At 57.1% G+C, this 26301-nt stretch overlaps 2 protein-coding genes and 1 long non-coding RNA gene across 11 annotated transcripts; 2 read left to right on the top strand and 1 right to left on the bottom strand.

Moving 5' to 3' along the window:
* The first annotated feature begins 770 nt into the window (after window positions 1-770).
* On the top strand, window positions 771-6124 carry REPIN1 (replication initiator 1). 6 transcript variants are annotated; one of them, XM_023639935.2, is made up of 3 exons: window positions 771-1059; window positions 1729-1926; window positions 3334-6124. In XM_023639935.2, the coding sequence occupies exons 2-3, from the start codon at window positions 1770-1772 to the stop codon at window positions 5061-5063; spliced, it is 1887 nt and encodes a 628-aa protein (XP_023495703.1). In that variant the 5' UTR covers window positions 771-1059; window positions 1729-1769; the 3' UTR covers window positions 5064-6124. The 6 variants fall into 6 exon arrangements, with proteins under 6 accessions (XP_023495703.1, XP_023495702.1, XP_070121291.1 ...); XM_023639934.2 differs by having other exon boundaries at window positions 800-1059; window positions 1800-1926; XM_070265190.1 differs by having other exon boundaries at window positions 806-1059; window positions 1800-1926; window positions 3337-6124.
* Window positions 6125-7717: 1593 nt separating this feature from the next.
* Window positions 7718-9196, bottom strand: LOC138923847 (uncharacterized). The gene is made up of 2 exons (XR_011438038.1): window positions 8966-9196; window positions 7718-8091 (listed from the first exon to the last, which is right to left on the bottom strand). It is a non-coding gene; the product is annotated as an uncharacterized lncRNA (long non-coding RNA).
* Window positions 8500-26257, top strand: ZNF775 (zinc finger protein 775). Of its 4 annotated transcripts, none has more exons than XM_023639941.2 (3): window positions 8500-8631; window positions 19192-19268; window positions 23838-26257. In XM_023639941.2, exons 2-3 carry the CDS (start codon window positions 19238-19240, stop codon window positions 25445-25447), a joined length of 1641 nt encoding a protein of 546 aa, XP_023495709.1. In that variant the 5' UTR covers window positions 8500-8631; window positions 19192-19237; the 3' UTR covers window positions 25448-26257. The 4 variants fall into 4 exon arrangements, with proteins under 4 accessions (XP_023495709.1, XP_023495711.1, XP_023495707.1 ...); XM_023639939.2 differs by lacking the exon at window positions 8500-8631 and adding an exon at window positions 9352-9513; XM_023639940.2 differs by lacking the exon at window positions 8500-8631 and adding an exon at window positions 11637-11833.
* Window positions 26258-26301: the final 44 nt, after the last annotated feature.

Raw genomic sequence — 26301 nt, forward strand, 5'->3', positions numbered from 1 at the left:
TTTGCACGGCATTATGCCACTATGTGAGATCTGCATAGGTAAGCATAGACAAAACACGGGAGGAGACGTACCAAAATACTAAATACAATTCACTCGAGGAGCTAAAAGTATGAGAGATTTTTATATTCTATTTCCTATTAATGCAAGAGATTTCTCAAGTGTTTTAAAAACAATTGTACACTTAAAAAACTGCCTTTGTTGAAAAGCATCAAAGTACGTGAAACGGTGCTAGCCTGGAAAAGCCAGGAAGTGCTTCGTTTGGAAGCCAAGGCCACCTGCTAGCGGGTGAGTCACGGGCGCAGGCTCGCACCTGCCTCCGCGCTCGCCCCGCGCCGGCTGCGCGCTTCCGCCCAGACGCCCCCCGCGCCCGCCGCGCCGGGCCGCCCGCTCCTTGCTAAGATCTGGAATCGAAGGCATTCCTTTCTCAAAGGTCACCCGGTCGGGCCTTTTCTCTCTCCACTTCTGAACAAACCAGAAGCCAGACTTGCGGGTCAGCCGCGCCGACCCGGCCAGGGGGAGCGCCCGCGCGCCCAGACCCCGCGGCCGAAGGGCCAGGCGGCCGGAGCGCGGGGGCGGCCCGGGGGCGGGGAGCCTGTAAGAGGCCGGCGAGGCCCGGTCTAGCCGAGTGACCACAGTCTGGCCACGCGGTCGCCCAGGACCGCTCGTCCTCCGGCGGGACAAAGGGTCGGGAAACTTGAGCCGGGCCGTCCCGGAGAATCCAGGCTGTGGTCGCCATGGCAACGGAGTCAGGCCCCCGGCCGCCACCCCCCGCCCGGCCCGGCCCGCGAGGGGGCGCTGGGGGCGGGGGAGGGGCGCGCTCGGCCGGCGCGGCTGCCCGCCCCGCCCTCCGGCCGCGGCCGGCGGCCCGAGCCCGCGACTGACCCTCGGCAGCTCCTGTAGTCACGTGGCGCTGGGAACCGGCGGGGGGGCTGGGCACGGGCCTGGCAGTGGTGAACTCGAACCTGCTGCTGTCGCGGCGGCGGGTGGCGAGCGCGGCCGCCGGCCCGGCGTTCCGGCCTCATGGACGCGCCACGCGCCTCCGCGCACCCCGCCGGAGAGGTTCGTCCCGGGCAGGGTGCGGGGTTCCACGCGGGCCGCGGCCGCGGCGGCCCTACCTGCCGGCGCGTGACTGTGTGCGCCGGGTGGGGGGGACGCGGCCGGACCGAGTGGGGGGGCGAGCGCGTGCACCTGCGCACAGGCTCCGCGAGCGGCGCGCTGCGCGGGTACCTGGGAGGGCCCACCCGGGGAACGCGGAGCCGTGTGTCCGCGAGCGTGGACGGGGGACACACGCGAATGCAAAACCGGGGAGTAGGGGCTCCACGGCTCTTCGCCATCCAGGATGCGCATGGGGATTCTGACCGAGTCGTGGTCGCACTAGCTCGCCTGCACAGCTCCCTGGGAAACGATCCTGGAATTCCTGTTGGGAGGAGGGTGGGGGAAGGGGAGCCAGCAGGGATTCCAGAGTTCCTGCCATGGGCCGGCCTTTGGCCATCAGCATGGCGAATTCATGCCGTGACCTTAGCAGTGGAGGAAGTGACCCCCAAACTGCAGCAGTACTTCCTTGGGGAAGGGGGCCCATTCATTTATAATCCAAAATCCATTAAGGTCACTCTGTCCGCGCGGCGTGGGGCTTGGGTGGGGGAGGAGGTTGTGGCTGGCGAGGACACAAAGATGACTGCCCTGGAGGAGCTCAGAGCCTCATGCGCGTTTTCTCTCCCCTCCCCACAGGTAAGGCTGGCCTCTCTGCACTCAGAGGTCTGAGCTCTGCCATGGGGGTAGGGGTGTCTTTACTGCTGCAGTTTTCTCTGACATCTGGGGGCTACCAGAGTGTGGGCCGAAGCAGGCGCTGCAGCCGCAGAAGTCTCCCCAGGAACGTCCCCGGGAGGAGCTGGAAATATCCTCACCTCCAGCTCCACCGTCTCCAGGGTAGAGTTTGGTCTTCTTTGTTGGGTTCCCAAACCATTCCACAGCCCCAGCGCTCAGGCCTCTCCATCCTGGCGGAAGGAAGGCACCTGTGGGGGAAGGATCACATTCTCATACCCTGGGCATCTTCCCTGTGCTCAGTCTGGCGTTGGGAATGAGTCATGTCTGTGCTCCTGGAGAGGAGTGCAGGCTCTAGGGAATTTAGGAGGATGTGTCTGGAGCTTTCCAGCAGGCCTTGAGGGTCCCTGAAGAGTCCAACCACCACCCCAGCCCTCAGAGGGTGGAGGAAGCCCTCCTGCAGGAATCTGGGCTCCCCATGCCATGGAGGAGGCGAATGGGGGGCAGACCCTGCAGGCTTGGGGCAGGACTGGGCAGGAGACAGAGATTACAATCTCTTCTTTCCCCCCCTTTTCTTGCCCCAGTAATCCCTACCACCCCAAGGGAGGCAGAGCCAGGGATCCAGGCCCCTGAGGGCAGCAGGTTGTGGGTGTTCCTTGGATTCAGGAGAGCTTTCCTTCAGTCGATGTCCTAATCGTGTGTGTGGGTGGAGGGGGCAGGCGGGCAGAATGTGGGCAGTCTGGACAGGCGGTGCCCTGAGTCAGGCTGTGCTGGGCATAGCTTCCAGTGCCCCCCTCCTGTTCCCGAGAAGGGCTGTTCTCGCTCCTCTCCAGGCTTCCGCCCTGAGAGACTGAGGTTGGGGGTGTGAAAGTGCCTCCCCCTCGTAGGATTAGAGCCCAGGAGAGGATAATAGGAACGAAAGGCTATGGAAATGTCTATCTGTGCGATCGTTATAAACCCAGGTGTTTTCAGGGAAGAACGCTGGCCTGGGAGTTTAGAAGACCTGGCCCCTAGTCTTGGTTCTGCTGTTGGTTACTGTGTCCTCTCGGGCATGTCCTCTCATCTTTTATGCCTCACAATTGCTTCATGTGTCAAACAGGGAGCTTAGTGTCTGCTTGTGCAGCCTCACAGCGTTGCTGTGCAGCTCGGATGTGGCAACAGGACATAGTAGAAACGAGCAGAGGGCAGTGGGGAGCCCTTGGAAAAGCACAAAGCAATGTCAGGAAACGGGGCCCTGTTTTCCGGGGAGTCCTGAGGCAGGCGTGTTTGTGCAGCCGACATTGGAGTGTTTACTCCATGCCGGGCACCAGGCAGCTGTGGTGAGGGGGATTCCAAGAAGTGTCAGAGTTTCTCCCTTCTGGTAGTTTCCAGGGTCAGTGAAGACTTAGGACAAATATACCTGAAATGGTATCTAGAAGCCCCAGACTGAAATCACATGGAACATACAAGGAAGTGGAAGTGTAGACTCGGGCTCCAGGAGCGGAGGGGCGGGCTCCCCTGGGGCCTGGGTGGCTGGGGAGGCACTGGGGCAGGACGAGCTGACCTTCAGAGTGACTGTGCTTCTCCCCGCAGCAGAGGAAGCACCGATGCTGGAACGTCGCTGCAGGGGCCCCCTGGCCACGGGCCCTGCCCAGCCCCGACTCCTTTCCGGGCCCTCCCAGGAGTCGCCCCGGACCCTGGAGAAGGAGCCCCGCGGGCTGAGGTCACAAGGCACTTCTGCAGCCCAGTCGGGGAGCCAGGCCCCGGGTAGGGCCCATCGCTGTGCCCACTGTCGAAGGCACTTCCCGGGCTGGGTGGCCCTGTGGCTTCACGCCCGACGCTGCCAGGCCCGGCTGCCCCTGCCCTGCCCTGAGTGTGGCCGTCGTTTCCGACACGCCCCCTTCTTGGCACTGCACTGCCAGGTCCATGCTGCTGCCACCCCAGACCTGGGCTTTGCCTGCCACCTCTGCGGGCAGAGCTTCCGGGGCTGGGTGGCCCTGGTTCTGCATCTGCGGGCCCACTCGGCTGCAAAGCGGCCCATTGCCTGTTCTGACTGTGAGAGACGCTTCTGGCGACGAAAGCAGCTTCGAGCTCATTTGCGGCTGTGCCACCCTCCTGCCCCTGAGGTGCGGCCCTTCATATGTGGCAATTGTGGCCGGAGCTTTGCCCAGTGGGACCAGCTAGTTGCTCACAAGCGGGTTCATGTAGCCGAGGCCCTGGAGGAGGCAGCAGCCAAGGCTCTGGGGCCTCGGCCCAGGGGCCGCCCCGCGGTGACCGCCCCCCGGCCCGGCGGAGACGCGGTGGACCGCCCCTTCCAGTGTGCCTGCTGTGGCAAGCGCTTCCGGCACAAGCCCAACCTGATCGCCCACCGCCGAGTGCACACGGGCGAGCGGCCTCACCAGTGCCCCGAATGTGGCAAGCGCTTCACCAATAAGCCCTACCTGACCTCACACCGGCGCATCCACACCGGCGAGAAGCCCTACCCGTGCACGGAGTGCGGGCGCCGCTTTCGCCACAAACCCAACCTGCTGTCTCACAGCAAGATCCACAAGCGATCCGAAGGGTCTACCCAGGGCGCCCCTGGTGCGGGGAGCCCCCAGCTGCCAGCCGGACTCCCGGAGCACTCGTCAGAGCCCACCCGAGAGGCCCCACTGAACCCTGTGCAGGGGCCTGCACCTGAGCCTCCGCTGGAGGCCCCAGGAGAGCCCCCACAGGACCAGGCGGGAACCCCCGCATCTCTCTACAGCTGCGATGACTGTGGCAGGAGCTTCCGGCTGGAGCGCTTCCTGCGGGCCCACCAGCGGCAGCACACGGGGGAGCGGCCCTTCACCTGCGCCGAGTGCGGGAAGAACTTCGGCAAGAAAACCCACCTGGTGGCTCACTCCCGGGTCCACTCGGGCGAGCGGCCCTTCGCCTGCGAGGAGTGTGGGCGCCGCTTCTCCCAGGGCAGCCACCTGGCGGCCCACCGGCGTGACCACGCCCCCGAGCGGCCGTTCGTCTGCCCGGACTGCGGCAAGGCCTTCCGCCACAAGCCCTACCTGGCCGCCCACCGGCGCATCCACACCGGCGAGAAGCCCTACGTCTGCCCCGACTGTGGCAAGGCCTTCAGCCAGAAGTCCAACCTCGTGTCCCACCGGCGCATCCACACGGGCGAGCGCCCCTACGCCTGCCCCGACTGCGACCGGAGCTTCAGCCAGAAGTCCAACCTCATCACCCACCGCAAGAGCCACATCCGGGACGGCGCCTTCTGCTGCGCCATCTGCGGCCAGACCTTTGACGACGAGGAGAAGCTCCTGGCCCATCAGAAGAAGCATGATGTCTGAGAGAGCAGGGGCGTCATTTCCCCGGGAGCGTTGCAGTGGGCCATGGCGCCTGTGTTGCTGCTGGTGTAGGCGAGGGATCGGAGGGAGGCGGGGTGTGAGCTGGGCCCTGTTAGAGGGAGGTCAAGCCCGCCCAGGCGGCCAGGGAACCCACTTGCAGAGCCCAGGGACCCCGGCCTCCAGCTCTTGTTTGTTTGCTAAGGTTCGGTCCTCACTGTCCTGTGCCCTGGAAAAGTAGCAATAGCAGCTCTACCCTCCCTGTCCCTTAGAGCCTTCCAGCTGGAGGGGCTGCCAGTGGACAGGAAGACTCTTCTCCTCTGGTGTTAACGCCTTAATGTCCCAGTCTTTCATTATGAGTTTCTTCACCTCCTTCCTGGATGTAGGTGTGGTACAGCCCTTAGTAAATGAGCGCTCCGCAGGAAAAGTGGACCAGGTGGCTACCCTGGGAGAACCTGCTGGCCTTGTTAGGCAGCACCTGGGCCTTTTCCAGCACTGGGAGGCGAAGCCAAGCTGCTCTAACCTGTCCCACCCTGTCCCCTCCCCTGCCCCTGCACTGGCCCCCAGACTTGGAGACACCCATCTATTGTTAGCACTCAGCTCATCCCTTTCCTCCGAGAAGGTCAACCCCCAGGTGTCTCCCCGGTGGTCTGATTTGCTTTGTCCAGCACCCTCTCGCGCTTAGAGCACCCCCTGGCTGTGGGTAAGCCTGTGTCCAGGCTTTGATCCAGCCCTCCTCACTCCTTCCAGAAGTAACACGGGTGGGAAGGACGGCCCCACCGAAAGTGGAGGTTCGGCTGATGGGAGTAGGGGTGTTTCCTCTTCAGCATTTCTAGCCTGTGGATGCCCAGCCTCTGCTTGAACACTTAGGTGACAGGGAATCCCCACCCCCTGAGGCCCTGGTTCTACTGTAGGATAATTCTAATTGTTAGAAATTCTTCCTTAAAATGAATGAAATCTGCTTTCCTATAATTTCTACCTACTGGGCCTTGTTCTGTTCTCTGGAACGAAACAGAACAACCACTTACCCTCCTTTTCAAACTAGAGAATAAAGATTTGGTTTTAGAGCTGGTGGCTGAGAAGTGTTCCTTTCTCCTAGGGAGCTGTGGGCCTGAGTGAGGAGCAGCAGGCTCTGCTCCCAGGAAGGGGCTGCGGGGGGCTTGATGACAGGCCAAGGGCCTGACTTGTGGAGCCCCTCTGCGCCCTGCCTCTGGCTCTTCCCCGTGGTGGGGGCGGGTGAGGGTGGGCACACCTGGCAGGTGGGGCTCATTCTCTAGAGGTTCAGCCTTGTGTGGGGTCAAGCCCGGTTTTCTGGGTGCCAGTTGCCTGGGGGATGGTCTGACTTGATTCTGTCCTGCAATGCCTGCCTGGCTGGCCTGCTCCTCTCGCCCACGTCTGTTACTACCTACGCTCCCCTGCACTTGTTGCTTCATACAAATTTGAGTGCCTATTTTTGACAGGCATCAATAGGCCCTTTTCCTGCCTGTCTTAGTAATTTCTGCATAGATCTCTGACACCTAGCACGTTGTGGTGCATAATAACCACAATTTGTTTACGTGAGTGGCATCTGCAAAGAAGTTTACTTAAATTATTTTGCATAGTCCTTGCACGGTATGTACTCTTCTTTTACAGATGGAAACATTTGCTCAAGGTTATGTAACCGGCAGTCACCAGAGGTGATTTGAGCTGGGGTCTGCCGGACTCCTGGAACCCGTGCTGTAGCCCACCGCCACGGGTTTGTCAGGGAAATCGAGTGTGCTGCTGCTTTTGGTGAAGATGAGTTTTAAATGCTTGCCGTGTGCTTGCTGCTGTGATGGGAACTGGGGATTTACAAAGCTAAGACCCAGTCCCAACCCCTAAGATCCTAAGTCTGGGGAAGACATGTACATGTACACGATGAGTAGAGAGGGAGGGGTGGGGTGGGTGGGGTTCCAAGTGTGTAGGATGGAAGCAGATAGCTTCAAAGCTTCATATTGGATTATAGGGTTATGGGGCCACTTAAAAACCTGCCTAGTTGATGGTAAATGATCTTTCAGAGCCCGGGGCATCGCACAAGAAAGCATTGCTTAAATCTGCCTCTTTAAGGGAGCCCAGGGCTTTAGGAGAAGGGAGCAATGCTTTTTTGGGGGACACCAGGAAAGTAGGTAGATGGCAGGGAATGATGGCAGGGAGCAGGAGTCAGGTCCTCAGGCATCCAGGGTTAGTATCAGGGGTTAGGGAAAAGGATGAGGGAGACAGAATCTGGCCACGGGGCCTGACTTTTTGAAAAGTCAGTTTTTAAGGAAATGCCTGGTGTGTGGGGAAGGCGGGTGTGGGTGGCCTCTAGTGCTATGCTGCCCACTGCTTTCAGGTACAGATGGTGAGGAGAGGTCCAAAGGTCAGGGAATGCCACAGAAGTGGCCTTGAGGGGGCTGGTAAAGCAGGGACAGAGTGAACTTGCCCGTGGTTCCTGAGGCCCTCGGGGGACCTGGTGGTCCCAAGTCCTTGCTCAGCGTGGCACATGCTGGCCGCAGTGTTGAAGGAGGAACTGGCCCGGTTGGAGGGGTCAGTGCTCTGCTGACAGGAGCTGCCCTTCTCTTCTGAAGAGTCCAGGGTTTTTCTCTCTTTTTTCTTCTACACTTAGAAAACTATTATATTATCTTGTCAAAATTAAACAATGCTGACATATTCACATTTATTCTTAATGTGAAACTCCTTCATTTCCCCCACCCTACTCCCCATGTCTTTTCTCTACACCATGTAAAGAGTTTGAGGGTGTCCTTCTAGACATTTTTTCTGTGCATTTGCAAACATACATATGTAGTGTCCCCCTTTTTTTTTTTTTGCTTAATGGAAATAGGATCTCAGATGTGCTTTATTCTTCCCGCCTTGAAATACCCTTGTCATGAACTCTCACTCTGGAGGAAGTCTTTCACTCTGCAGAGGACGGAACAGGCCCTGAGAGTGGAAATGACTTTCCCACTCGGGGCCCGTCACAGATCTGGAACTAGACTCCTGGAATCCACGAGCCTTCACTGCACCTCCACCAGGTACTCTGGAAAATAGAGAGATGAATGCGACTCTTGAAAGAGTTGATGGCCTGGTGGCGTCTGGCCTCTGAGTAGGGTTTTATACTCTACAAATGTTTCTATGGAGAACAGAACCACTTAGGGTCCTGCAAAAATCAGCAAGGCACGTGTGTAACTAGAAAATAATTAACCCTTTTACACGTAAGTCAAAGTCCAGAGACAGAAAGTGTCTTTTGTAAAAACTACACATGAACTTTGTGGCATAACTGACAGAAACTCGGTCCCCCAGTTTCTGTTGTGTTATGAGGCCAAATGGCAGCCGGCCCGTGGCAAGTGCTTAGTAGGCAGCTGCTGACTGGTCAATTAAGGTCCACCGGCTTAAGGATAAGGTTTGTGGCAGTCCGGAGCGAGGCCCAGCTTCTGTTTGTGTCACCGTCGGGTCCCAACGGCCGTTTCTAAGCAGCTCTGCAGAGAATCCTGCCAGTGGGAGTTGAGCTAGCTGGCCCCTTTGAGGTAGCAGCGTCAGGAATTTTATCGACATAAAGGAGCATTTCCTTCCAATCAGGGTGGGTATATGGGAAAATTCTCTTCCCTGAAGGTCCCCAGGAACAGAGACCCTCCTTGGCGGTCTGGACCCTGCCTCTAAATCAGCAGCGACACTCGACCTAGGAACGTAACCTCCGCAGGTCGCCGTTTCCTCCACTAGAAAGCGGCGGGGATGGGGGCGTGGCGGGGGGCTTGGACTTAACGCTAAGTCTCTCCCAGAGACCCGGGGTCGTGCATCACGCGCCCACGACGTGCCTGGGCGGCGCGCGTGCAGAGGGCGCACCGACACGCCCATCCCACTCTAAACCCCGGTGTGCTGCAGTGTCAAGTACCAGCGCCGTGTCAAATACACACGCGAGTGTGAGCGTCGGAGCGCAGGTCGTGCGTCTCGTTCCCCGGACCGGGCACCAAGAGCGCTGCGGGCGCGTGCCTGAGTCGGACCGAGAGGTGCCGAGTGCCCGGACCGATTTCAGAGCGCGAGTCGGCGGGGAGGGGAGGAGGGGGTCCGCGGCGCCGTCGGGTCTCCAGCAGCCCGGCCTCGGCCTCGCCCCCCTCCCCCTCCCCTCGGAGCCCCGGCCCTCGGCCCAGCGCCCGGCGGCCAACGCGTTAACGCCGCGCTGGGCCCGGAGAGACCCCGCGGGGGGCGAGGTCAGCCCGCCCACGCCGGCCATTGGCTCCGGAGAACAAAGGGGCCGCCCCGCGGGCTTCTCCGATAGGGCCGAGCCGGTCATCTGAGCGGCGCCGCCAATCGGGCAGCGGGGCGGCCCGGGGGACGGCCAGGCCCGCCCGCCAATCAGGGGTGCGCACCCGCCCCGCTGCCCCCGGACTGGCGGGGCCGGAGAGCCCAGTGCCCAAGTCGCCCCGGGGTGGCAGTTCCCGTTAACCTTAGCCACAAAGTCAAGGTATTTATTCCTGTCCCCTCCCTGCGAGTCCCTGTGAATCTGGGCGGGGAGGGGCGTGCGGTGGGACGGACTGTGCCGTGGGGCCAGCGCCCGGCCCGCTCCTCCCGCGCTGCCTCCAGCCTGCCTCGGGCTGAGGCGGCCTCGGGGTCCCCTGAGCCCCCGCGCTCCGGCCCCGAACTTTCCTCACCCCACACAGCCCCTGGGGAAAGGGGCCCAGGTCGTGCGTGGGGAGGGGCTGCAGGCCGGGGCAGAGAGCGGGGTGGCGGTGAGGTCCTGAGAGCGGGGACCGGGAGGTGAGCGGGGACGTTGCCCCTCGGCCCCTCCGGGCGCGCTCGAGCAGAGCGCTGTCCCGCCGTTCGGGAGCTGTGTCAGTCTCCCCAAAAGACCGAGCTCCCGGAGGGCAGGAACCCCGGTGCTCGCGCAGAGTGACACATAGTAGGAGCTTAATAAATGATTAAACGAGCGGGCATCAGGATGGGTGTGAGAACAATGAGAGAGAAGCACCACGGAAATCGGAAGTGTGTATGTGTGGGGGTCTCCCCCAAACCTGGCTTCCAGGAAAGTGGGTGCGGAGCCAAGATCTAAGTGGGGGTGGGGGTAGGGGCTGGAGGCTTCTTCCCCTGTAAAGGCGGAAAATATAAAAGTGCTGCTCCCTCCAGCCCTTGGGGCAGGATGGAGCCTGGAGTGGGTCCTGGTCAGCCAGACCCGGGGTTGGGTGTGGTCAGAGCCCTGGAGGCTGAGGCTGGGTGATGTCTAGGCTTCACCTTAGCTGTTCTTTTGGGTCCCTGGGTTCATCTGTGAAAGGAAGAGATTAGAGGGTTTTAGTCTCAACTCAAAGTTCCATGATTCTGTGCTTCTAATCTGTTTTGGGTTTAAATTTCTTTTGTATAAGTGATTATTAAAATTTTTATTAATGGTTTATAGCATACAGGACCTTGTGCTGGGTGTTGGGAAGAGAGAAACACTCCGTGTGTTGAGAGGTTTACAGGCTCGTTGTGGAGGCAGACGAATTATTATTACATCATGTAGATGGCACCGGGTTGTGTGGGCGCACAGGTTACAGCGAGAAGAGCCCCTAACCCAGCCTGGCATCTCCAAGAAGGCTTCCTGGTGGAAGTGACCCCTGATCTGGGCTGGGCAGGGGAGAGTTGGGCAAGGCTGTTCCAAGGCTGGTCACAGGCGTGTGAAGACACTCCAGGTCATGCCTGTTGGGGCAGTGGGGTGGGTTGGGGTGCAGTGAGGAAGGTGAGCAGAGGCCAGATTTTGAACCGTCTTGCCAAGAAACTTCTAGCTGAATGTGAAAGTGCTGGGGACCCATTGAAGTATTTTAAGCAAAGTAGAAACATGTCCAAACTGTAATTTTCGGAAAGGTGCGTTGAGTTCCGGGTGGCACCTGGGTTGGAGGGGCAAGATAGGCTATAAACAGGTGCAGCCTCCAGGGGAGAGGTGCTGAGGGCTGAACTAAGGCAGCGGCAGTGGGAGATCTTGCAGGTATTAAAAAGAGCACTGGGATGGCTTAGTTCCCCGGGGACTTTGAGGGTTGTGTCTGTGGTAGGAAGGTGGTGGTGGTTTTGAGAGGCCTGCTGAAGACTCCCTGTCCCCCTGGAGAGGCAAGGGATGCCCAGGGCAAAGTGCAGAGCAGGGTGGAGGCGGTCTGTCATCCTACCTGCCCCCTGGTGAGGGTTAAGCTGAGGAATCCGAGGTTTTGGTGGGGCGGTGGTGGGGGGTGGTGGCTTGAGGAAGCGCTCCTTGTCACTCTCTTTGAGGCAGGGAATGGCTCCTCGGGGCCTTGCTCTCCTAATTCAACAAGGGGGCAACACTGCTTACCCTTTCCAAGCTCCTTAGACTGCAGCAAGGAATGGAAAACTGTTTATGCATTAAAGTGTGACACCTGCTCAAAGTGTTGTTAGCAGTTGGTTTTGTGCCTTGCCTTCTGATCAGGGAATGGGGTCCCCCAGCCCTGGCAGGCTCCTGAGTCTTGGACTTGGGGAGGAGGACTTGGGGAGGAGGAGCCCTTTTCTAAAGGGCACAGATGAGCAAAGATGCATGGGGATGCCGTGGGTGTGGGACAGGCATGGGGGTAGGGAGGTGTAGGGGTGGGACAGTGCCAGCAAAGGTGTGCATGTCCGGCAGGTGGAGGCAGCAGTCCTGGAAGGAGATGTCTCAGGGACTGGCCTGGGGTCCAAACTGGGGACCTCCAGGAGGTGGGCAGGCATGCTGGGATAAGGCAGCTAGCTGTCCTTGGACTTGGTCCCAAGGGAGTGCTGGCGGAAGCAACTGAAGTCACCAACCCTGCTGTTCCTACCAGGGCAACCCTGAGGTACAGTCTTACAGTGTGGGGGCCCTAAAAGAATTCTCTCTGCACCTTGAATATTTTTCAGAGTCCTTTCATACTATCCCCACCCTCCCCCTCCTTGATATCATAATTCTGCACACAAGAGCAAGCATGATTATTTCCATTTGCAGATGGGGAAACTGAGGCCCAGAGAGGCAAGTGGCTGGCCCCCCAGTCCTGGGCTCTTTTCGCTAGGGCATTCCATTTCTGTGGGATGATGGCCTGGCCCCCCCCCCCCCCCGCCTTGTCCCACCTCTGTCCTCTCCTAAGACTGAGGACCACTGTGTTTGGGAGGCTGAGGTGTAGAGAAGCTGGAGTGGGAGATGGGGAAGCGACAGGGCTGGGAGGAAGGGTAACAATGGGGGGACACTGGTGGGATCTGGGGAGTCGCAGAGGAGGGAGGCATTCTTGAGGAGCAGGGTGGGTAATGGGAGAGGAAGATGGGGTGGGGGTGCTGAGGGGCTGCGGAGCTGTTGTGGGAGTTGTAGAAGGGTTAGGGGTGGGCTGAGCATGCGTTAAGCTGGGGTTGGGGGCGGAGGCCAGCCTCTAAATGATGGAGGCGACACTCACCTGGTCTGGGTAGGACCTCTGGGCCTGCTTGTCTGTCCGTGGACACTGGGCTGGATAAGGTAGGAATCAGGCGCTTGCCTTTCCAATAACATTTTAAAGCCACTTGTTAGCAATTGGTTTGTGTGTCCTCCTTGGTCATAAACTGTGGATGAGAGGAGGGTGCGGGGTCTGGTGGGTCCAGGTACAGGAGACTCGATGCCTGGAGAGGGAGCTGACCATCCAGAGGCCAGCCAGAGCACCACCCAGGGGACAGGCCTTGTGCTGCAGTGACCTATGTAGGACTGGTCTTAGGGCAGGGCCTGGTGGCTGTGGAACTGGTCCTGGGAGACAGAGGCCACACTGGCTCCCTCCCCCGCAACAAAGTTGGGGCATGAGGCCATCGCGGCTCACCTGAGCTGAGCCTTCGAGCCGCAGGCCAGCAGAAGTGTCCACGGCTTCTAGTCCAGCCCCTGCCTGGCGCTCAGGCCCCCGGCCGTGCTTTCCTTACCACTGCCCACCCAGCCCCTCCACCCCCACCGGGTTAGGCACCCTCACCAGCCCAGCGGAGCCCCTTCTCCTCGCCAGGTCTCCACCTGGGCTCCGGGGGTCCAAAGCTGTACCTGGGGCTGCTCTGTTGAGCGCATGGCTCTGCACGTAGTCCCCATAGTAAAAACCGTGCCCACGCCCTCTCCTCCTGTGAGGCCCACCCCAGTTGGTGAGTAGAGTTTGGGGTTACTGTGTGGATGCTGGGGGCCTCGGAAGATTCTGAAGCAGCTTGAAGGAGTGATGGTTTAGGAAGAGGGACAGCAGTGGGGGCGTTGGCAGAGAGGGCTTGGAAAATGCCAACGCGTGTTGTTCTCAGGCTACAACAGTGGGAGCGAAGAGGCCCTGCCGGTTTATAGGCTTCAGCAGGTGTAGTGTTGCCGTGGACTCGCCTCATCTGATGCTCGTGACAAAGCCGCGGAGCAGGAGGTGTCAGGCATCTTCATCGTTGGGAAACTGGGCCTGGAGGCGCAGTGACTTGCCAAGGACAGGAAGGCTGGAACTCAGGGCTCCTGGCGTGCAACGGGCAGCCTCGGCTGAGGAGCTAGCCTGTGGGGGCTCAGGGTCACAGGAAAGGGAAGGGGCCTGCTGCTTCCTCCTGGGCCAGACCCCTGGGCACCTGGCCTTGCAAGGGGGTCTCAGGCTGCACTGGGCTTGCTGGGCAGAGCCTAGTTCTCTTTCTAGGGCTTTCTGTCCCGCTCCAGCCTCTCCCCAGCCAGCTGCAGCTCTCGCTGGCCTCATGCCACCCCTCCCTCTAGCACAGGTAACCCAATAGGTGACTGTCCCTTGTCATACTTCCTCCCATCTCTGCTCCATCTCTGCTTGGAGCTTCCTGGCTCACCGTGGACGTGTCGCCCGTTCCTGGGAGCAGTGGGCCTGCTGGGATGGGCATGGACGTGGGAGGGCATCTATATCAGCATAGATTCACATTTCTGTTTCCACCGGTGTGATTTGTGCTTACGCGGTTCACGTCGGCACAGTTGTGTCTCTGAGGAGCTGTAGGTGTGTCTGTGGGTTTTCAGGTCCCTCAATTTCTTTGTACTTCACATGTGCAGTTTTGCGGGTGTTGGCATATCTCTGTATTTTTGCATCTTTGAACTTTTGTTTACTTAGCTGTGTTGGATGTTAGATTTGATTGTCTCTGGATGTGTTTGTGTATGCATTTCGTGTTTATACCAGTTTCTTCTCCTGTGCCTATGACTGGATATTTCAAATGAAACTTTCACTGATATTAACTGAAATCAGTTTCCCAGGCGGAGGACATCCTTACTGGTCCTGAGGTTTTTGTGTTTAGGGATGAAGTGCTGGGGGCAGAGGAGCCCCGCTCCAGTCCTCCATTTCTTTTGTTCATTCATTCATTCACCTTCTGCATTTCAGGGACCAGGCAGGGCAGCTCCTGCCTTCCTGGGGCTGACAGTGTGGCGCCGCCCAATCGAACTTTGTGAACTTGGAAATTTTCTTCTCTGCTGGCATTATGGGAGCTCTAGCCACATGTGGCTGTTGAGTACTTGAAATGTGGCCAGTGTGACTGAGAAACTGAATTTTTAATTTAATTTATATAAATTTAAATAATCCCATGTGGGGACAGAAGCCAAACAAAATGCAGGACTGGTAGTTTAGGTTTGGTAAATCCTGTACCTTCTCTTCAGAGGTGACGTGGGGCAGGCCGACCCCACTTCAGTCCTGGCTTGAGCACTTCCTAGCTGTGCGACCTTGGGCCCGTGCTTCCTGAGCCGGACGTGATTGTGAAGGACGGAATGGGCGGTGCTCGTGCTTTGTACATAGTCGGTGCTCAGCAGGCGGTGGCACTCCCCCTCTCCCTGTTAGAGTCTAGAGCCTCTTCTTTCCACAGCCAGATCAATATTGAGGTGATCAGGGAAGCCCCCACTCCCCTCAGGGATGAGGGTAGGAGAGGCAGAGCCTCCGCACCCAGGGAGTACCCTGAGAGCACACCCTGCGGAGGGTGGAGACTGGCTGCAGCCCGTGCACCCTTGCCCCCCAGCAAACACTGGCCTGGTCCACAGTCTGCAGACGCGCTCCCTGGGCATGACCTGTGCAGCCAGTGCAGTGGGTCAGGGCAAGGAGAGGAGAAGCGGGACCTGCTTCAGGGAAACTGGAACCACTGAGGAAATAAGGCAGAGGGCAGGCCAGTGGGCTCAGAGCGTGTGGGGAAAAGGTGGGAGGCGGGGTGGGCTGGGTGATGCACCGGGGACCAGCTAGGGTTAAATTGGCTGGAGGATGGGAAAGATGTGGGTTATAGAAAGGTGGCCAGCATGGCCCCCACTGGTGTGGCGGACAAGGGCAGAGGGGGGAGCTGGACGTGGAGGGTATGCTGTGCCTGGGGAAGACGTCTCCTGCCCGGTTTCCTGTGGGGGTGAGGGTTGTAGGTATAGGTGAGCAGCCTGAGTGTGGCCCTGGGTGGGGGCTCGTGGCTGAGCAGGGCCTGGGAGCTGGGTCTTTGACTGGAGTCTGGGGAGATGTCACCCCTCAGCCTCAGCACCTGGTGGAAGGCATGTGGCCAGTCCCCACTCCACTGGTGACAAAGGACATGCGGGGCGCCATCCACTTCTCCTTCCCGGCCTGGGGCCTAAGTCTATGAAGAGAGATATGCTTGGCTGGTGCAAAAGTTCCCGGGGCCTGAGATTGGGAGGATGTGGGGAGACCTGGACATGTCCCTGTCCTGCCTTTCCCAGCCTGTGGCCTTTCTCCTCAACCCCGCTGCTGTCCACCCCCTCCCTGTCCCCAAGTTTCTGCTAAGACCAAAGCTCCTTTGTTACCTTCCTCTGTCCCCAGACCTCACCACCTGCTGCAGGCCACAATCCCCGCTTTGTGTGTTCTGGCAGTTGTCATGGCAGCTGCCCCGGTGGAGGCCTTCCTATTAAGGGGGCTCTCACCCTGACTGCAGCCTGACCCAGTGTGTGGAGGGCTGGGCCCAGAGCCAGGGGCTGCGAACGGGGAGGTGACCAGAGCCCTGTCCCAAGACCCATCCCCTGCATGTGCCCTGCTCTCCACAGAACTTGCTGGGCAGGGAGGGGAAAGGTCACTGGAGATTGGGGTCTACCCCTGCATGATAGACCAAGTGGCCTTCAGAGACTCCGTGTGGGCACTGGTGGGGGTGGTGGGTTGGCCCCTGTTGCCTCCTGTTTTCCGGGCGGGGCGTTTTGCTGGGCGGCCTGCTCACCGGGTTCCTGGGCATCTCTCGGGTCAGCTGAGTGATGTGTCACGTGGGGCAGGAGCGTGGTGGGTAAGAAGGGGTGTGCAGTGTGGCATAGCAGGCAGAAGGCAGAACGAGAGAGAAGGCAGAGAAGGCGCAGCTGGGGCTCGCTGGCCTGGAAAGACGTGGCCCCACTTGGGGACTTCCCTCGGTTTGGCTGTCTCAGGGTTTTGTCTGCATGACACCTGCTGGCCTGTTTTGCAGACACATCCCACCTGAGCACAAAGGTGGAGGGGGCCTCTGAGACATGGCCTACTTGCCCCCCACCCTGTCCTCTGTGCCTCCCCTTCTACCTCCGCCCTCTCATGTCTTACTTCTTCCCCATGAGGGTCCCCTTCCTTCTGTTTCCACTCTGTGCCTCCTTGGGCCACAAGCTCTGCTTTCCCTGAGCCCTGGTGAGGCCCGGACAGAGGTGTCCAGGGATGGGGGAGGAGCCCCTCTGGTAACTCGCTGTGAATTGTTCACCAAGCATTGAAGCCCTCTGCCCCCGAGGCGATTTTTAGGTCCTAACACCTCTTGGGAGACAGAGTGGATCAAGGAGGACTGATTGGGGCTCCAGGGGTCTCTGTTGTGTTGTGTTGGGGTTTTGTGAATAAGGCCAAGTCCCGCCCTCTGTCCTCACCCCTGCCCTATGGCCTGGCTTCTGGCACCCCGGTCTGAGTTTCCCCACGTCGAGGTGGGCTCCCTGCTTGCCAGTCCTCTGCGTCTTTTTAGGCAGATATTGAATCTCCAGTTGGTGAGAGGCTTCCCCAGCCCTGGGACACAGAGTAACCTGGAGGGAAGGGGGGCGCTAAGGCAGGAGCAACAGCATCCATCAGGGCCCCACGGTGGCCTTCTCCTCCCCTCTTCTTGCGGCCACCTTTTCTTTGCACCACAGGCAGGTTTTAGTGTCTTAAAGACACTTTCTTATAGAAACCACAGTAGGAGTGTGGAGCAGGCCCTTGCTAGGGAAATGGAATTAAAAACAAAATCTCCTGCCAACTCAGAAAAGCTCCCCACAGAAGTAGGAGAGAAAGGGAACAGTTTTTTTAATTGAATAAGCATTACACCAGAATGAGAGGCACATCACCGGCCATCCCCTAAGAGACTGCAAAGACGGAAAGAAATCTCGCCCTGTTATACAGCACAGCAGATGCAGCCCCCACACACCTTCCCCAGATAAGCCGTACCTGGTCCTCAGGCGAGAGGACCTGACGGCGCCATTTGCACACACAGTTCATCCCAAATTCACGAGGTAATTGGGGTGACCACCTGTGTTAGCGGGTTGCCTTTCTCCAAAGGAGAAACACGCTTCTCCTGTCTATAACAGGAGGTGGTTTGATGGCTTGGGGCCAGGCACCACGGGGGCTTGGAGACAGGGCCCTATCTCCCTTGATGGTTACATCTCAAAGAGCTGGCTCCCAGGTCCTGAGAGGACAGTCCCGGGGTGTGGAGCTGGCAAGAGGCTTATTGAGCTTTTAAAAAGATTTACAGACATGTCAGAGGGGCAGAGAAAAATGCACAGTGACAGGTTTTCAAAAGAAAGGGATGGTGGTTATGGGGAAAGTCTTCCTTTTTGCACCTGAGAAAACGATTTTTCTGGTTTTTGGATTCGTATTTACCCTTACACCCCCGCCTCTCTGGGCAGGGTCCAGATTCCCAGCCTGGGTCTCTGTCCCCCGAGTGGCTGCTGGAAGGACACCTGGGAGAGGGGAGGGGTGAGACCCTTCAGATGGCGTCTCTGGGGGGCTTTCCCATATGCCCACTGAGGTGGGGAGCAAGGGAAGCTTGGGTCTCCTGGGAGGTGGTTGAGCCGAGGCACCTGGACGGAAGCTCTGACTGACACCTGGAAAAGCCCCTTGGTAGCAGCAGGTAGTGCAGCATGAGTTGAGCGACAGCTGCAGATCCTGGCTGGGGCCTTTGGGAGTGCAGGGGTTGACGGGGAGCCGGCATGTGAAGCAAGGTCCCTGGCCTTGGGAGAGGCCGCGCAGGGCTCCGGCGTGGAGGCAGGGAACCCCCAGCAGCCCCATGTGAGTGTGGTCAGCTGGCAGCACTTTCGTGCCACACACAGGTGTTAAGTGCCCTCTGTGTAGGGGCCCTATTCCCAGACCCTGGGGACTCCGCAGTGAGCACAAAAAGTTCCTGTCCTCGCAGTGACCAGGAATAAACAGATAAGTAAATGTCACATCAGGTGGCGAAAAGCATCCTGGAGGAAGGTGAGGTGGAGTTAGGGCTGTGACTTTGCAGAGCAGGCAGGGAAGGCTGCTGTGAGGAGGTGACATTTAGGCAGAGGCCTGAGAGAGGCAAGGGGCCGTGCGGAGATCTGGGGCAGAGGGAGCCAGCACCGGGCCAAGGACTCGGAGCAGCATGACCCGGCCCCATCACGTTCCAGGTGTGGGATGAGCCGGTCGGAGATGTTCGAAGACTTGAGCATTAGAGAGGAAGAAGAGCCCCAGCTTGGCAAGCTAGTAATCTAGTAGCTAGCTAACTAACTAGTACCCTGGGTGGACTATGTGTGTTCCGGGGGCGCGAGGGATGGCTGGGAGGCTCCCTGGAAGGTTTGCCCTGGAGCTGGGAGGGGCCCTTGGCAGAGAGCGGAGGTGGTTTTGGACGGATTGTTCTGCCTTCCAGGGGGTCTGCATGACCACCCAGGCAGGTCTCTAAACTTCCTAGAGTTGCCTGGTTCTCACGGGTGGCACCCTTCACACCCCACCCTGCCGGTTTTGAGAGTGTGGGCATGAGGTCTGGTCTGGGAGTTAGAAGACCTGGGATCTTGCCCACGTCCACCATTCAGCCACCTCTGTGATGTGGACCATGTCAGTGGTCCTCTCTGGGCTCAGTTTCCTCTTCATAACATGGAGATTATGCCTCTTTTACCTGCCTAGCATGTGTGTGTCCAATTAAAAAAAACCCTGCACATTTCAACTGAGGTCATGGATGGAAAAGCTCTTGAAAAAGAGGGAACACGTTCTATGAGGTGTGACGGGAGGACTGGGAAACCCATTTTGTCCTTGTCCCCCAGGCCAACTCTCCTTCTTTGCTCCCATCTCTCCTGCAGACGGCAGGGCAGGGAGCCGCCACACTGATGCTGAGGGCCTCTGGGGATGGAGAGTGGCCTGGCTGGCGCCAGCAGAGGTAAGAAAGAAGATGGGAGGTGGGAGCCAACCATAGGTCCTCCCCCAGACCCGTCTTCCCTGTCCCTCTGTAGTCGAGTGTAAGTTGCTGCCCTCACTAGCAGCTTACGGACTGTAGAATTGCAGGGCGGGACCAGGACATTGAAGGTCACATCAAAGGATGGAACAAAGACAGACTATGGGAGCTAAGAAGAGGACAAAGCCCAGCCACGACTTACCAGGCAAGGGAGCACATGCACACACACGCACACACACATGCACCCCATGTAGAAATTTGCTGAGATGGGAGAGCGAAGTGTCTGTTAAGTGCTGGAACAGGGAGCCCTGGTGGGTATCTGCACGTGTTTTCTCCTAGACGTGTGCTGTCCCGTATGTGGCCACTGGCCATATATGGTTATTTAAATTTAAATTTAGATTTAAATTAAGTTAAATAAAAGAAAATAAATTCAGTTCCTCAGTTTTACTAACCACGCTTCAAGCGCTGTCACCACATGTGGCTAGAGGCTGCTGTATTGGGCAGCTCGGGTGTACAACATTTTCACTGTTACAGAAAGCCCTGTTGGAAAATGCTGCCCCAAACTATCATTTCTATTTTACTTATGTTTGTGGTAGCTTTTGTTTTTATGTTTTGTATCCTGTTTAAGAAAGGTTTTAATGACCTCTAGATACTAAACAAATTCTCCGAATTCTTATAATACTTGTATTTTCTTCTTTTAAACCAGCACTTAAATCCACCTGGAACAGATTTTTATAAACAGTATGAACTAGGAATCTAACTCAACATTTTTCCCCAGAAGATGATTAGTTGGTCCTAAATCGATGAATAGGCCAGCCTTGCACAGCTGACTTGGAAGGCCACCTTGCACCGTGTATCAAACTCTTCTGTTCCGTTGACCTGCCTATGGTTTGTATTCGACACTGTTTAGCTTTTTTCCTTTGCTGGAAGGGAATCTGACTCACAGCCTCACCTCACCAGGCTCAGCACAGAGCAGCCACGTCAATAGCAGCTGCACCAGTCAGAACTTTTTTTTTAATGGACTTTACTTTTTAGAGCAGTTTTAGGTTTACAGAAAAATTGTGCAGAAAGTACAGAGAGTTCCCCTACAGCGCCTCCCTCCAGCGTCTCCCATTATCAACATTTTGCGTGGTGTGGTACATTTGTTACAACTGATGGGCCTTTATTGATATATTATTATTAAATAAAGTCCATAGTTACGTTGAGGTTCACTCTTTATGTTGTACATTCTGTGGGTTTTACAAATGCATAATGTCCTGTATCCACCATTACAGTATCATACAGAACAATTTCTTTGCCCTAAAAATCCTCTGTGTTCCACCCATTCATCCCTTCCCCAGCCCCTGGCAACTACTGATCTTTGGACTGTCTCCATAGTTTTGCCTTTTCCAGAATGTCATATAGTTGGAATCAGACAGTGTGTAGCCTTTTCAGACTGGCTTCTTTCACTTAGTAATGTGCGTTTACATTTCCTCCATGTCTTCTCATGGCTTGATAGCTCATTTCTTTTTTTTTTTTTAAAGATTTTATTTTTCCTTTTTCTCCCCAAAGCCCCCCAGTACATAGTTGCATATTCTCTGTTGTGGGTCCTTCTGGTTGTGGCATGTGGGACGCTGCCTCAGCGTGGCTTGATGAGCAGTGCCATGTCCGCGCCCAGGATTCGAACCAACGAAACACTGGGCCGCCTGCAGTGGAGCGTGCGAACTTAACCACTCGGCCACGGGGCCAGCCCCGATAGCTCATTTCTTTTTATCACTGAATAATACTCCCTTGTCTGGAGTACCACAGTTTCTCCGTTCCCTCCTGAAGGACATCTCTTGGTTGCTTCCAAGTTTTGATGTTTATGAATAAAGCTGCTAAAAAGCTGTATGTGTGTTTTTGTGTGGACATAAGTTTTCAACTCTTTTGGGTAAATACTTAGCATAGTGATTGCTGGATCCTGGGGTATGAGTATGTTTAGTTTTGTAAGAAACTGCCAAACTATCTTCCACAGCAGCTGTACCATTTTCCATCCCCACCAGCAATGAATGAGAGTTCCTGTTGCTCCACATCCTCACCAGCATTTGGTGTTGGATTGTAGCCATTCTAACAGGTGTGTGGTGGTCGTATTTTAGCTTTTAATGTTGTATAAGCCAAATTCTTCCTTGCTCATTTTAGAATTTTCTGGGTGATTTATGCACATTATAAATTTTATGTACTTAATTAGGAGTACACTGAATTTAAACATTGTTTTGCAGTAAAGAGCTTCTTTCCTTCTCATCTAAGAATACAATGTATCATTTTCTTTATTCCTTCAATACAGTTTAATGTTTTTCTTTATATAAATTTTGCATGTGTATTAGGTATATTCCCAGTTATTTTATAGCTTTTATTGCCACTTTTAAGAAGTTATGAGCTTTTGTATGTTTTTGTATCTGGCAATCTTGCTGAAACTCTTATTTCTAATATTTTGTCAGTGGATTCTCTTGCACATTGTGGGTTAATAATCATCAGCAAATGCAAGTTTTCTCTTCTTTGCCAATATTTATGTGTATTTTTATTTTTCCTCCTATGCTTTGGCTGGTTCCTCAAGGACACTGTTGAGGAGTGACAGTGACAGCGAGCATCCTCCACTTGTCCTGACCTGAATGGGCTGCTAAGCTTTGGCTTTGGTTGTTACATTTGCTGCACTTTCTAGTATAGCTCCTTTGTCAGCCTAGCAAAAGTTTCCCTATATTCCTAGTTTGCTAAGAGCTTCCTTCCTTCTTTATTTTCTTCCCCCTCCCTCCTTCCTTCTCTCCCTCCAGAAATGATGTTGAATTTTATATGACTTTTTTGCACCTATGGAGATGGTATAAGGTTTTTCATTTTACAAAAGTTAATGTCGTGAATTGTATCGAGCCATCTTTGCTTTCCTGGGGAAGATCCCAGCAAGGTCATGAGAATGTCGTTCTTTTACTACTGTGAACCTGCTTTGCTAACATTTTTGCTTGTTTGTTTCTGTATCTACTTTGAAAGAACGATAAACCTACAATTTCCTGCCTGCCCCGCCCTTGTCTTGTTTTGACCCTGGATCATGCGAGCAGGCTCCCGCCCTGCTCTCCTCCTCGCCTGTTGCGTAAGCTGGGAACCACCCTTCCCTTGAAGCTGAGGTTGAACCAGTTTATATAGTTAACTGGCCTGCTCCCCACTTTTGAGGTGCAACTTTGGCTTTCTGTTCAGTCTCTTCTAATTGTTTATATAGACACATTTTCTACCTACGTGAGTCAGTTTCGTTAATTTATATTTCCTCACAAAATCATCCATTTTACATAGATTTTTCAAATTGATATAACATCTATACACAGCATTTTAGTATTTTCAGGCTCCTTTTTCTATCTATATGTTCCTTTTATCCTATAATCACTGCTTTTATCTTTATTAATTCCTTCCTCCTACTTCCTTTGGGTTTATTTTGTCTTTTTCATCTTAGAGCCTGTTATAGAGTTTCTCTCTCTTTTTTGTTCACAGCTGTTTCATTTCACCTACTTTTTATGGATTGTAAACTTTTTATTGACATATAACGCACAGAAAAATGCATAGGTTGTAAGCTCTATAAATTCTTATAAAGTGAACATGCCCATGTAACCAGTACCCAGATCAAGAAAGAGAAGATTGCCAGGAGCCCAGAAGTCCCCTCAGGCCCCCTTCCAATCACTGGGCCCTCTCTAAGGAGCCATTATCTCTTGCTTCTAACTCACTGACTAGTTTTGCCAACTTTTGAACTTCCTGCAAATGGAACCATCCAGGCTGCACTGAGTGTTTGTAGCAGACCTTTCCCATTGCGGCTCCCTGAGGTCCATGAGCTGGGGAAACGGCGCCTGTAGACATGAGCACGGTGTAAGGGGCGGTGAGCAGCAGTGCCTAGGGGCCTCTCGGGAGTAAAGTGGACTAGGTTTCGTACCAGGACAAGGCAGCACCTATTCTGGGTGCTCAGACCTTTCTGACCTACTTTCTTGTTATTGTTTTTGCTGAAAAAAAGGTGAGGTTGCCAAACAGCCAAGGTCCATGAAGATGAGGCATCCACGCACCGTGGCTGCTGCCCTGGAGAGGGCCTGGCGGTGATGTGGGGCTTGGTGACCTGACCACTGAGGGACTGGCATGCCCTCGCTTAGCAAGCTCCCAGCACATGCAGTCTTTTAGAAAAAGAAGGAGATATATTGAAACTTGGCATTCTCTGCTTGCTCCCTGGGGGAAGGCTTCTCTGATTGGTCTCTTTAACCTCTGCATCTCCTGGGCCCCGGGCAGAGAAGGCGGTGTCCTTGGCACAGCAGCATTCACTCCTCTTTCCCTTCCTATACTTTTCCTTTGCCTTCTCCACACCCCAACCTGCCCTTACCTATCGTCCTTTCTACCTTCCCCTCCTCTCCCTTTTAACATCTTCCTTTTGCCTTCTTTTCTCCCGCCTTACTTTCTGCTATGCTCTGCGCTGCCGACCGCCCCACTCCCCAGCACGTCTTTCCTCTCTCCAGCTCTCGCCCCCCACCCCACGACTTTGAATGACTCTCTCCTCCTCTCCCCCTTTGCCTCGGGCAGGAGATGGGCTGCTGATGAAGATCAAGCAAGAGAAGCCAGAGTGGCTGCTGCAGACAACCGTGCCGCAGGCCGCGCTTTCCGAGAAGGATAAGGAAAACATTTTCCAGCAGCATCGGGGCCTCCCGCCATGCCAGACCATGGGGAAGCCTCGAGCCTTGGGGGAACAGGAGGAGACTGGGGGTCCAAGGTGGACCCCGCCCACTGAGCAGGACCGAAGGCTGGCCGCCCGGGCTCCCGGGGCAGCCCCTGGCCCCCTGAGTCCTGCTCTTTCTGCCGTCGAGGGTCACTTTGTGTGCTTGGACTGCGGGAAGAGGTTCAGCTGGTGGTCGTCCCTGAAGATCCACCAGCGCACCCACACCGGGGAGAAGCCCTACCTGTGCGCCAAGTGCGGCAAGAGCTTCAGCCAGAAGCCCAACCTGGCGCGCCACCAGCGGCACCACACGGGCGAGCGGCCCTTCTGCTGCCCCGACTGCGCCAGGCGCTTCAGCCAGAAGCAGCACCTGCTCAAGCACCAGAAGACTCACTCTCGGCCCGCCACGCTTTCGTGCCCCGAGTGCGAGCGCTGCTTCCGCCACCAGGTCGGCCTCCGCATCCACCAGCGTGCGCACGCCCGGGACCGCCAGAGCGCCCGCGCTGGGCTGCACGAGCTGCTGCGGGACGCTGCAGCCCGCAGGGCTTGTCGCCTGCGGCCAGGGCCGCCGCGGGCGCGCCCCGAGTGGGCTTGGCTGGGGCTCTGCCAGGGCTGGTGGCGCCAGCCGGAGGCCCGGACCGCAGTCCCCACCGCGGCGGGGCCGGGCGAGCAGCGCCAGTTCATCTGCAACGAGTGCGGCAAGAGCTTCACGTGGTGGTCGTCACTGAACATCCACCAGCGCATCCACACGGGCGAGCGGCCCTACCCGTGCCCCGAGTGCGGCCGCCGCTTCAGCCAGAAGCCCAACCTCACGCGGCACCTGCGCAACCACACGGGCGAGCGCCCGCACCCCTGCCAGCTCTGCGGCCGCAGCTTCCGCCAGAAGCAGCACCTGCTCAAGCACCAGCGCACGCACCTGCCCGGCGCCCAGGCGGCGCGTTGCCCCAGCTGCGGCCAGAGCTGCCCGAGCCCCGCGGCGCTGCGGGCCCACCAGCGCGCGCACGCCGCCGCCGAGGCCCAGCTGCTGTGCCCCGGGCCCGCCGGCCTGGGCGCCGCCCCGCGCTCCGAGCCGCCGGTCGAGGCGCCCCCGGGCCTCTCGGCGCAGCCGCGCAGCCCTCAGCCAGCACTGGGGCCCGGGGGCGCGCTGTGGGGCCGGGCGCGGGCGGGCCTGGCCGTGCCGGGCGAGCAGCGCCAGTTCATCTGCAACGAGTGCGGCAAGAGCTTCTCGTGGTGGTCGGCACTCACCATCCACCGGCGCATCCACACGGGCGAGCGGCCCTACCCGTGCCCCGAGTGCGGCCGCCGCTTCAGCCAGAAGCCCAACCTCACGCGGCACCGGCGCAACCACACGGGCGAGCGGCCCTACCTGTGCGCCGCCTGCGGCCGCGGCTTCAGCCAGAAGCAGCACCTGCTCAAACACCAGCGCGTCCACCGGGGGGCCCTGGCTCCCACCCCAGGCGCCAAGAACGAGGGGCTTTAGCGCCCCTGGACTCCCGCAGACCCGGGGGGAGGGGCTGTTTGCGGAGGTGCGGGTGGGGCATGGGGAATGGTCAGGAATGGTGGCTTTTAGGACCCCAGGGCGTAAGACCCTATCAAAAGGTGGTTCCCTCAAGGCTCTGAAGACCTGAGAACAGAATTCCAGAAGCATCCCAAAGAGGGACGGGGAAAGGTCCGGGATGGGCTGATCAAACGTTACTTGCCCTGGAGCGACGGTCTGTATCCTTCCTGAGAGGTGGGACCCCAGCCCTCAGGCACCGAGTGAGGGGGCTGTGCGGCTCAGGGAGAGGCTCCTTGGTGTGAAATGGCCTAGGACTGGACTGGTCAGCTGTAGCACCAGCCTGTCACCCTCGGGCTGCAGGATGGCCAGGGGCTGGCCCAGTTGAAGAGTTTCAGGAGACTCAGTGATACCACGGATGGAAGCCAGAAGCCACGGCTCAGGAGGGGCAAGCATATCCGCAGAGCCAAGGGCAGGCCTGGCACTTGGTGGCCATTCCGTACGTGTTTGGGGGAAGAGTGAGTGGTTCAAATGGTCCTTCTAAACCCCCAGTGCACCGCAGCCCAGGGTGCTGTCATGGCTGGCCTGACCCTAGGACTGGTATGTGTGTGCTGGTCAGGGCGGGGGCATGGGGTGGGCTCAGCTGAGGTTTGGCGGCTTGGGGAGGACTGCAGCAGGGGACTCAGATGTGCTGCTCCTGCTGGTGGGCGGGCATGCCGTGTGGCTGGCCATCAGACCTGGATCCCCATCAATGCCGGTGTTGCAGAAGAGGAAAATGAAGGACTGACTATCTCACGTGGGCTCATTGTCCTTTCTAAGCTTCCCTTACTGAGCTCGGG

This window comes from Equus caballus, chromosome 4 (assembly GCF_041296265.1).
Source record: "Equus caballus isolate H_3958 breed thoroughbred chromosome 4, TB-T2T, whole genome shotgun sequence".
NCBI lineage: Eukaryota > Metazoa > Chordata > Mammalia > Perissodactyla > Equidae > Equus > Equus caballus.

Coding starts and splice junctions, on each gene's coding strand:
- REPIN1 (XM_023639934.2), top strand. CDS start 1,021: ATGGACGCGCCACGCGCCTCCGCGCACCCCGCCGGAGAG. Junction 1,060..1,799: donor CCGCGCACCCCGCCGGAGAG/GTTCGTCCCGGG, acceptor TTACTGCTGCAG/TTTTCTCTGACATCTGGGGG. Junction 1,927..3,333: donor CCAGCTCCACCGTCTCCAGG/GTAGAGTTTGGT, acceptor TTCTCCCCGCAG/CAGAGGAAGCACCGATGCTG.
- ZNF775 (XM_023639941.2), top strand. CDS start 19,238: ATGGAGAGTGGCCTGGCTGGCGCCAGCAGAG. Junction 19,269..23,837: donor CCTGGCTGGCGCCAGCAGAG/GTAAGAAAGAAG, acceptor TGCCTCGGGCAG/GAGATGGGCTGCTGATGAAG.